The sequence below is a fragment of the Aquila chrysaetos genome, chromosome 17 (genome assembly GCF_900496995.4).
Source record: "Aquila chrysaetos chrysaetos chromosome 17, bAquChr1.4, whole genome shotgun sequence".
Taxonomy (NCBI): Eukaryota; Metazoa; Chordata; class Aves; order Accipitriformes; family Accipitridae; genus Aquila; species Aquila chrysaetos.
Window position 1 is genome coordinate 707,807 of NC_044020.1, and position 11,699 is coordinate 719,505.

Sequence of the window (11,699 nt, forward strand, 5' to 3'; positions counted from 1 at the left end):
CCCAAAGGCATCTCAGGCTAGAGGCATCCTATTCTCAGCTATTTTCTGCACATACACAATTCTCTGTAACATGCCTTCAGACAGCCACCTAAAAACACAACATCTTTAAGAAAGTCCCATGAGAGATTGCCATGGAGAACACAAGCATATTTTAAGTGCACCTAGCTCTAATGAGAGGCACCACACTGACACTCCAAGACCTCCTCAAGTCCTCTGTGAGACCAAAGAGAGAGTGATAAATGCAATCACTTTCCTCTGTATTAACTTAGCCACATGCCTCCACACCTACACCACAAAAGTAAGAAAACATTGCAGGTTCCGGAGGCCATTTAACTCCAGCTGTCTTGGCTGCCAAGCCGTGCCACAAAACTGGCAGTGCTTGTGTGGATAACACCTACCCCACAACAGCACTGAGACTTAGGAGAAAGGTTCTGTTCTTCAAATCAGACCATCCAAGTCATCCAGGCTTGGTTCACATGTATTTATTTTTTCTCTTCAAGGAGAAAACACCAGGCTCTAGAGAAATCCTTAGCACCTTTCCTAGCCCTCCCCACCTTTGAAATATAACACGGTATACACAATCTTATTGGTCAGAGCATAAACATTTTTTAGATTTAATCTGATCTAACCTAATCATCAGCTGCTCCTTAAAATTAACTACAAGAAATGTAGAAACATTCGTTCTGCTTATAAAATTGGAGTACCCCTCTTCCACATCAAAACAAGCCAACAAATGACACTGCCCCTGGTTCAGAGTTCAAGATACACTCCAGAAGCATGAACAACACCCCGTTATTTCTACATTATTTTATTTCCAGGATTCTTGCACATTTTTATAAATGTTACCAAAATAAACCTCATAACTGCCTCTCTGAAACTGGGTTACCAGCCCCATTTAATCTCAGACTGGGGTAATGTCCTGGTTTCAGCTGGGATAGAGTTAATTTTCTTTCTAGTAGCTGGTATGGTGTTACGTCTTGGATTCAGCATGAGAAGAATGTTGATAACACACTGATGTTTTCAGTTGTTGCTAAGTAGTGTTTAGACTAAGTCAAGGATTTTTCAGCTTCTCATGCCCAGCCAGCAAGAAGGCTGGAGGGGCACAAGAAGCTGGGAGGGAGCATGGCCAGGACAGCTGACCCAAACGGGCCAAAAGGGTATTCCATACCATGTGATGTCATGCCCAGTATATAAAATGGGGGGAGTTGGCCAGGGGGTGGATTGCTGCTCAGGAACTCACTGGGCATCGGTCGGTGAGTGGTGAGCAACTGCATTGTGCTTCACTTGTTTTGTATATTCCAATCCTTTTATTATTATTGTAATTTTATTATTATTATCATTATTAGTTTCTTCCTTTCTGTTCTATTAAACCGTTCTTATCTCAACCCAGAAGTTTTACTTTTTTTTCCCCGATTCTCTCCCCCATCTGACTGGATGTGGGGGGAGCGAGTGAGCGGCTGCATGGTGCTTAGTTACCGGCTGGGGTTAAACCACAACAGGTGAAAATATCATTGCCATGCCACAGGGTATAAATAGGTAACATGGAAGATTTGGCTTTTTTTCCTATTGTAGATGCACAGATTTCAGCCATAACAACTGCAGGACTCAAAGCAGACCTTAAAAAAAACCAAACCAATCTGATTAGAATCTTGCTACTTCCTTACTCATCACGGGACCTGGACCTGAGTCTGAGGCCTTTGCTAACTCAAACATTGGAGGGAAAAAACACTACTATACTTTATAAGGAAGTACTTGGACTTGTAACTACTACATAAGCAACTACTTCAAGCTCTAGAAGGCCACACAATATTCAGAGAAGAATGACCTCGGGCACCTACCAGGTTGGCAACTGTAAAAGAGCCCAGGTCATCTATTTCTCCTATAGGCACCATACAGGGTACCTGGCAAGTCATTTACTTTGCTTTCCCCACCTACAAAATAGAAACACTATTTCCCTTCCTAAGAAAGGTGGGATAACCTTGTTGAGAGAGCACTTTGAGATCTTCAGGCTGAAGATGAAGTAGAAAGTCCAAGTACTATTAGCATTATGCTGACTATAAAGATCATCCTGGAACTGCAGCAGAGGGTAAGACCCAAGGAAATTAAAATGATAGAATTTCAAGTTTAGAGAGCTGGCAGGACAAGAAGCACCCTGAAGAATCACAGTGAAAATCCTCAGTACCAATCTTTCCCATGCAGCAGACCCAAAGCAGTGAATAGGAAGAACTCAGTTCCTGCAATCCTCGATACGAAGACAACCACCTCCAAAGCCACAGGAAACAATGAGGTTGTCCACTTACTGAATGAACTGAAGTCCTTTCTCTATTTCTTGTTTTCTCTTCTGTCTCTCCATTATAGTTGCTGCACAGGAAGAAGAAAAAGAAAGAAAACATTGTGAGTCATTTTAGGTCTTGCTGGCAATTAAGCAGCACAGTATTTTGTGTGTGCCTGAATTTACTACTAACAAAATGTTCCAGACCAGATGCCCTGAACACCGAAGTCTGTGATTTATCCACGCTGCAGATACAGAACAGCAAGGAGCTCACTCCCAAGTATCTGCTTTTTCTCACATGCCACCGCCAGGATACATGAGCAAAGAGGAATTACTTCACTTTGAGCTCTCTACTTAGGCTGCCAGTAAACAAAGCAATGGGAACCAACTGTTATCATGACTGCCTTCTAGGAAAGGAAAAAAAAAAAATTTTTTTTTTTAAATCAACATTTCCCCTACACTGGCAGTCATTTCAGGAATTTGTGCTGAGACCCTCCCACTATAAGCAATTCTGACCACTATTTATCTGGGCTGGATTTAAACTGGTTTACTGCACAGCAGACAAAACAAGTAATCTATGTAAGGTGTATAGAGGCATATCACAGAGAGACATAAAGGAAGGAGATGGAATTGCTTGCCGTGGTCCACATAAAAGGACAGTGATGAATCTATGCAATTGGAATTTTGTGCTGAAAATCAGCAGGCAAGAGCAGCACAGACTTGGGAATGCTCCTCTGAAGAGGGAACAGGGCCCCATCCTGCAGTGTTTTAAATTGGGGTGGGCAGTGCCTGAGGAAGGCTCAAGAGAGAGTTATCCTCACTTAGTCAGGGACACAAATGGGCACAGTAACTTGTCTGGCTTTGATCAAATCCAGTCTGGGTCTCTGTGAGCACAGACAAATAAGTATGATGGAGCCATTTTGGAGTAATGTCCCTTTTCTCAACTAAAATGGGCTTGAATCACACCATTAGATACATGAGCTTCATCCCCTGCAGTGTGGGAGCAAATCTTAGAACGGCTCCTCCCTGACCTTTCCCCAAGGTACACAGGTCTGCCACACAAGAAAAGAATAAATGGCAGAAGGGATGGCACTTTGTGGCAAAACAAAGTTGCTGGGAAAGTGAATTTCCCAGCCTTGCCATCAACCAGCTGCGATCACAAACAATGCTCAGCTTTTGAGGAATGGTAACTTGGGGACAAAGGCAGCAAGCACAGAAACACTGAGATGAGATGGAGCTGAAGATGTTGTGCGTTCCAAGCCTGGGATTGCCTCTGAAGAGATCACAAGAAAAACAAAAGTCATTTCTCTAACTCTATTCTACAACAGCTTGGAGAGCATTATCTCACAGCTCCCTTTTACATTAAGACCACCCCTAAGGTATCTTACAGTATCTCTGGCATGTTCAGTCTGGAAAAGGGTGAAGGGACCTTTAAGGTACGTGAAAATCAATCCTGACAACTCAGCAAGCCCTTATTGATTGTGCTCTGTGCCATGCAAAATGTAGAATTGATACCTGCCCTTTACCAAGAAGGAGAGTTGGGGGAAGGGGGAAAAGCAGGAACAAGAGAAAGACCAGAAAGAAGTGGCAGCAGAAGAAAGCAAGAGCTTGCAAGTGACACTGTGCAGTTTGTAAGTCATCAGACATTAAATTTGAGAGCAATCTGGTCTGAGCAGCAGGTAGAGTATTTTAAGCAGCTGCATTTGGAACGGGATGGGCAGTGCAGCAAGAAAGGGAAAGCCAACAGACAAGGTGAGTGATGATCAGCATCTCTACAAAGGCTTTTAACAGAAGTGATGGAGCAGGTAGACTTCAGCACAACACCAACAGAAGGCCTGGAATGATTTATAGATAGCCTGGATAATGAGCAATCAGGAAGAAAGAAGGAAATTTAACAAGGAGATTGTGAGGTTTATATGATCACCAACACCACAGGCAGACAGGCTTGAGCGGTAGAAAAAGAGACAGAGGCAATTAATTTGATATTTCTCCTTGTATGAAATTCTGGAAAGACAGAAGAAGTGAGAGAGAGAAAAGACAAGGTGAAAAGGAGCAGTAGGAACCATTTCCACATAGACAGCAGTGAAAGCCACGAAAGAGGACAGAGCAACCCCAGACCACTGCAGGAGAACTGCGAGGGCCATCAGAGACAAGGGTGGGGAAAGAGCCACCATGGGAAATGACAAGAGATAAACTGGGGGAGGGGGAGCAAAAGAGTCAAGCGGACCTTCAGAAAGGCTCATGGGGGAAACCACAGGGAGGAAGGAGGAATTTCTAGCTGTCTGGTCCCTGAGTGCACTAATAGGCTTGAAATGCCCCAAACTTTGGGGCCTCACCTTGGACCCTCACCCACACACCCTCTGCCCATTCATGGTCCAGGAGCTCCATTTCAGCTCAAGTCCAGGCATACTGCCTTGTCTGAGCTATACTATAGGTGGACCTGTCCTCAGCCCTCTCTCCTGGACAAACCTTGGACCTGCACTGTAGGCAGCTTGTCTCCAGTCCTGTCTCTGGCACCATCTCCTACTGCTGGACTCCTTGGGTGAACCCTAGACCTGATTCACCACCTCATCTTCTTTGGGACTGTCGATGGACCCCTACTATCAGTAACTTGTTCTGCCTGCGCTGTTCAGATATGGTGGGACTGTACCCTAGTTAGTGAGGGCACTGCTGGTGGCCGTCATCATCACCTTCGGCTCCTAGCTTGTCCTCCCTGGAGGAGCAGCCCTGCTCTTGCTGCTCCCTGACACGAGCCACACTGGAGAGAACAAAAGTCAGGGAAGTGAAGCGGCAGCCCACGGATCTGATAAAGAGGGAGATTATTGGGAACTGTGGGGAGAGCAGTTGACACTGGCTGGTCATCACAAAGTCAATGGCTGCACTCCAAAAATGCTGTGGCACACCTTTGCAATTATGTGTATCCACAAAACAGATCATCACCTTGAAAAGCTTCTGATACGCACAGAAGCTTCAACCTCTGCTTCTGAGCTCAGCTTTTAAAACACTACTGCAAGGAGCGAAGAGATCAGTACCTGCTTTCATGGCTACCCTGACCCCACTGCTAAAACATCCTACACAACAGGATGTGGGCATGTGTTACAAGGAGCACTGGTTACTGTTGCTTGCCCACAGAGAAGGGCATTCAAATATTACCACCAAAAGCTGGAGTGGAGCCAAAGAACTGCAGGGAAAGGCTCCAGAACGTCTCCTTCCTAGAGCTACCCAACTCTTCTTGCATTCTAGAGCTCCCGTTTTTTCTCTCCTCACCACCATTGCCACTGCATCCAACATACGTATCTCCATCCTTGCTCCATGTGGATAGCTGACCAACCTACCGCACCTCTGTAAGTCCCACAATGCCCAGCTACAGTTTTGATCCTTGCTACAAAACCCTCCTAAAAAAACCCCTCTGTGCCCTGCATGCTGTTTACTCTCTGCAATCCCACCCTCATCTTCCACAGTGAACGTTCTCCAACCTAAGACCTTCCATTGCCTTCTTTAGACAAAAACCACAGGTCTGATCTCCACTCCAGACTGTTGCTCTCTGATACTGCCCCATGTTCCTTTCTCCTTGCAAGTGGGTGACCAGCTTCCCCTGTTAAGCTCTGACACACCTTCAGGCTTATGTCACAAATCTGCACATAAGACTTATCTCCTCATGGCTACACCCACAAAACGCACACCACATGCTGCCGCCCTAACAACTTCTTTCACATCTCTCGGGAATAACCACCTTTCCCTTTCCATCAGACTCCACACCACCACCCTCCTCTACACGTGGCAGACCTCTCCCCTGTCCTGCCTGCCCCGCCACTGCTGGAGGCTACCATTCCGGCTCCTTTTGCTCCTCACGCCTTCTCCCCTGCCACCTCCCTGGCAAACTCGGTCACTTCTGTCTCCCCTTGTCGTTGCAGCCTCTCCACGGTGTCTCATTTGACCCTCGGACCAAGCCGCACGCTCGTTACGCTGGCAAACCCAACACACAGTGAGCCACCCATACATGCAATACTTCAGTTCTGCTGTACGCCATACCATGGCTGATGCATAATTAATTTTAAGCCCAGAGCCTGTTTAGCTTTTGTTTTCTCAGTCTTTCAAATATTTTTAGAAACGCAGTGGAAAACATTTCATGAAGCAGTGTGCCTAAGCATCCTCTTTTTTTTCGCCCACCACATCTGTCTGTCCAGACTTGTCTGCTCAAATCACCAGCAGAATTTGAATCCAGAGTATTTATATCTCCACTACAAAGCTCTTATCCTTCCAGTCCAGAGATGTTTATCCTCTCTGGTCCAACATCTAGAAAGGACTTTATTCATAGTTTGTCAATGAGTTACAAACTATTTGTCAGACAGAAATAAAATGCTGCAGACAGGCAAAATGGTTTTCTTGCCTTCAGAAGGAAGCATGAGCCAGTAAACAGAGTGACTCAATCACAAACTGGGTAGATACGCTCTACGAGACGCTACGAGATGAACAGAAAGACTTGAATTTACCTTATCAAGGACCTGGGTGTTATTCCCAACCCTGCCAGAGCTGAATTTGGGCAAAGCTTTTCATACTATATTTCTGGGATGGCCACGAGTTCACACTTGACTGACTTCCAGGCTTTGACTGTAACATTTCAGCCAGAAATAAGTGCACCAAGATGCAAGTGGCAGGTTGTAGAGCTGAGAACGGAGCTCAGCCCCAGGCTGTGTGCGCTCTCCTCCAGGCAAAAGGCTCCAGGATGCACTAGTCTGTAACACGGTCTTTCACTGGCCGCAGTATGGCCACCTCAGTGGTGCAGCAGGATGGGTAACCGGACTCACGTCAAGCAGAAGACAAGCCGCACAGCCCACTACAAACATGGGCTCCCGCTCGCTCCCGTGGCTGCCCTCTGCCTTGCCCCCACTCCTGGGTTTGAAAGCTTCTTGCAGCCGACAGCTCTGGGAGTCCCCACCACCGTGCTGGGCCCACCGGGCCCGACAACCCCGTCCCTCCATGCACCGGCCACCCCAAGGTACCTCCATGGCCGCTCCATCTCCCACACCCCAGCACCCCGCCGGTCCTACTCCTGCCCCACAGCCACACCGGGGCGGCCGTCATCAGGGCGCCGCCGGCTTCACCCAGCAACACCTCCAGTGAACGCAGGGCGAGGTGGCGACAATCCCCTCACCCCCAGATGAAAAGAAAAGCAGCGGCGGTAAGTTTCCCCGGGGAGGGGGACAGAGGTGGTGGTCAAAGCCTCAAGAGACCACCCCGGCCCCCATCACCCCATTTTCAGCTCCCTCCAGCCATGTGCCCCACACGTAACACCCCCTGGACTACAGGCCACCCCACGCGTAACCCCTCCGTGCCCTGCAGGCCACCCTTCCTCCTGCCCCGGCCCACCGGGCCCAGCCCGCGGCGCACCGCAGTGCAGCCGAGGAGTGAGGAGGAGGCGGCGGCGGGGTGACGCTGCCCGTCCCTCGGCCACTTGCTCCTGGTTTCGTGCCCACCCAGCTCGCCCTCCCCTGCCTCGTTTTAAAAATGAAATCCCGGGTCTGCTTCCCAACACGGGTGGAGCGGGAGCCGCCGCTCGCCTCCTCCCCACCCCCAGCACTAGGCCGCCGATCCCCGGCCTTGCCTAGCGGCCGCCGCGGACAAAAGCGCCACCTCGGCCGGCCGGGGCGGAGAGGGGCCGGCCGCGCCGCCCGCAGCCCCCGCGGCCCGGCCGGGCGCCGGCACCCCGGCATCCCCCGCCACCCCGGTCCTGCTGGGAGGGGTCTCCCGCGGCAGGAGATATCCAGGCTCCCCTGGGGAAAGGAAAACAAACCAAAACATACTCTTCCTCCTTCCCCACCCCCCATCCGCTTAAATGAGAATCACACATCTCCGGGAGGCTGGGAGGCGGCTTTAAGATTAAAAAAAAAAAAAAAAAAAAGATAACCTCCCCTGCCACCCGGAAACTGTCTAAAGCATTAAAGAATTTGGGGGAAAAAAAAAAAAGAAGGAAAAGAAAATTTAAAAAAATCCCACAACCTTCTTATTTGATAAACTTTACAAGCCCCTACGGAAGGTGCATCTGAAAAGCTATTCCACAAGGGCTTCTCTGCTGCTTCATGGGGTTTATACCAAACAAGAGGGGGAAAACTGCAGCCTAAATACAGACCTGAACACAGCTCTCAAACCCACAAACCACAAACAGGCACAAACGCAATTAATACTAAGTTTTTCATACAAACCCAGGGGCTTTTCCCCTAGCTATCCACTTTTAGACTACTACCACATTTTTTCCAGGGGGTGGGATTAGGATCTCTGACAATTATTTTTTTGCAAACCCCACATTTTTGGCGGAAGAGGGGGTTAGCTTCAAAATCTCACCCATATTATTTTTCACCACTTTTTTTTTTATTTGCAATTACACAACGTTTCATCCATGCAGTTACTGTCTGAAACCTTTACTTTCTAATGAAGCAACATCCAGATTTTCTTGTTTCTTGAGTCCACCCCTTTCTACATACACAAACACACACACACATACAGAAATGGTTTAAGACAAAAATAATCCCCCCAAAATAATAATAAAGGACTCACCTCTCCTTGGGTTTTCCCTCCCACACTATGTATAAACTTTCCTTGATAAATGGTATTGTATTACTAGAGATATTATTAATGTATTATTACTAGAAGTAATAATAATAGTAAGTGCTATTTAATTATAGAAGGCAGCATTCTGCTTCTGGATCGGCTGCCCCTGCAGCTCCCTCCATGTGCCTTCTGATCTCTTTACTTTCATTTCCAGGTCTCGCTCGCTCGCTCTCAGCTGCACCAGCAAGAGAAAATGCCTCCCTGCATATCCTCTGGGCCCTAGAGGCTACCGCTTTCCATTACAAAAATTCACAGATCTTTCCCTTGTGGTTGTTTTGAGATTCTTTAAGGTGAATTAGGCTTAAAAAAAAAATAGAAAAAATAATAATAAATGAAAGCGCTTAAGCAGTCGAGGCTCTGTTCTTATTTTAATGCAACATTTTTCTTCTTCCTGGTTGTCTTCGCCGATATATAAAATATACCCCAAAAGAAAGGAAATCTGCCTCTGCAGAGCGATTGCATGCATGCGAAGCGCAGCAATGAACTGAATTACGAGACACCCCCCCCTGCCATGGGATTATCATATACGTGAAGCAGAGACCCTTTTGCCCACCCATGTATGTTTGCTGGAAGGGGGCCAGAGCCATTGCTTATGGCAGAGCAATTATCTGTTCTAGCCAGACCTTACTTACTCCACCCCGCACTGCTGAGGGGGTTTCCTGTAAATAAAATCTTCTGAAAACATCAATCTTTGGGTGGAAAAGAAGATGCAGTCTGTGTGTATATAACATAATATTATTATATTATATACTGTTGTGTATTATACAATATACATACATATGTACATGCATATATATCTGGTTTTATATTTATGCATATACGTATGAGTTTAGACACTTTTTTTGGAACCAGATTTTTGGCTTGTTTTCACCCCAAATCCCTCAATATTCCCAGAAAGTGGACTGAATCTCCACAGCAGTCCATGCAGACAGAGCCCCAGGAACAGAGCTGCCGGTGGGAAGTAGGGGCCCGGCGGCACACGTTCTTCTGTCGTGGGAAATGGTTGTGAAGACAGCGGTACACAGACCGCCTTAGACAGGGGGTTCATCCACCCCTGCCCAGCTGCACTACCATTAACTTCAAAGAACCCTCTGAAATGAGTTTTATGCTCGGCTCCCCACCCAGCCACCCTGGTAGGATAGGTTTTCCTCTCCCTAAAGGATTCTGTCTACCGTCAAATCATCATTTCCAGACTGACACTGGTTTAAATTATCACCTCTTTCCCAATGTAATCCGTGACATGTTTACTCCTCAGTGTCTCGCTTCTCTATTTACAGTGACCCAAAAAAAGAGTGTCACTTTGTGCTTCGCAGCTAAGCAACTCCGACAAGATTCAGAAGCAGGTAGAAGGTATCATCTGAAGTGTACTAAACTTGTTTAATATTTAAAACATGTTGATCAGAAAAGGAAAGACTTTATTATATTGAGTAGGATTGGCTTCTGGCAGCTCTGTCAACACAATAAACTGATAATTTATGAAATATAGGCTGTGAATTGTATAATGTACCATATGACACTGGAGAACACTGTCTTACGCTCTTCACAATATTTAATCACAATGCACTTTTTTTTAGATATTTATTATGATCCAAAGATTGCTGTTATTCATGGGTAAGACAATGTTTATTTTTATTATCTCTTCAGCAGATTTGTTACCTCTTATTTTTAGGCAATGACACCATGACAATGAGTAGAGTCTAACCAAGCTGGGCCTCTGCTGTAGAAGCCGCTGGGCAAAATGTACGTTAAATGACAATCCCTGTCAAGGGGTGGCTTTGGGCAGAAGAGAGGTGGAGCAGGCCTGGTGGGGGAAAGTAAACACGGGATACCTGACATGCCAGATCACGTTGGGAGGGCAGCGTCACGGAGCCATTAAGCATCAGATGAGTCACAGAGCCCAGGACGCCTCCAGCCCTGCAGCACCTCTGAAAGGCAAGACATCACAGCTGGATGAGAAGAAAAGGGCTTAGGAGGAGCTGAGGAAGAAGAGGAACAAAACCAAAATCCACGCACAATCAAGAGTTGTACTGGAATAAGCACTATTTTTCAATTCAAGAACATTCATTTTCAAGACTGCTTTTCCCAACTGAATGTCATGTTATGCTTCCCTCCAACGCAATTTCCTTTGGCTGTAGGACTGAGAGGTGCCCTGCAAAGTCATGAGCCAGTATGTACTGCTCCTCTCATGAAGTAACATCTTTCCTGAGTAGTTAACATGAAGATTTTCACAATTTGCAAGCATGGTTATCAAGGTCTTGTGTGCAGGTAGTCAGCAGAGTCAAAACGCCGCCAATCCCTGCTACAAACTCGTTACACTGTCGTAAAAATTACTTTGATTTGTAAAGCTGTTCTTTCAGGGAGAATGAATCTATGGATCTAATGGCACAACACACCTTCATTCCAATACAGCTGCACCCACAATTAAAGACCTTATTCTTGCCCCTCTGGCCCAATATATGGGAACTAGCCAATATTTGGGAGAACAACAGAGAAGGGAATCAGATGTATTTGATATGATCCTGTTTACTGCTACAGATTGTGAGGAACTAACAAGTGCCAAACTCCTTGCTTATATTTTCCAAGTTCAAGCTCCTTCTTGAGATGATGCTGATTTATTCCCTCATCTGCTCTACGTTTTCTGGCAGCTTTATGCTTCTCACATACAACCATAATCTAGTCCGTGCCTCAGCTTCTTAATTTTCTTCAGTTGCAAGAGAAACTCCTCTTATTATTTATGAGTTAAATTTTGCTCAGCTTTTCCATCTGGTTGCTGTACCGGTTTATGGCTTTTATTCTTTCAGCTGTCATGCTCCATAAA

At 46.4% G+C, this 11,699-nt stretch overlaps 1 protein-coding gene across 12 annotated transcripts in view; it reads right to left on the reverse strand.

The window, feature by feature from the left end:
• Nucleotides 1–9,246, reverse strand: part of ZC3H7B (zinc finger CCCH-type containing 7B) — a 51,848-nt gene extending 42,602 nt beyond the window's left edge. For 2 of the 12 annotated variants that reach the window (XM_041129538.1, XM_041129539.1), the window contains exons 1-2: nt 8,828–9,243; nt 2,301–2,361 (exon numbers count right to left, since the gene is read on the reverse strand). In XM_041129538.1, coding sequence (XP_040985472.1) covers nt 2,301–2,353 — 53 coding nt within the window. In that variant the 5' untranslated portion in view covers nt 2,354–2,361; nt 8,828–9,243. Of the gene's footprint in view, nt 1–2,300; nt 2,362–8,076; nt 8,099–8,827 lie in introns of those variants that run through there. The other 10 variants (XM_041129544.1, XM_041129541.1, XM_041129536.1 and 7 more) reach the window with 9 other exon arrangements.
• Between the last annotated feature and the right edge of the window lie 2,453 nt (nt 9,247–11,699).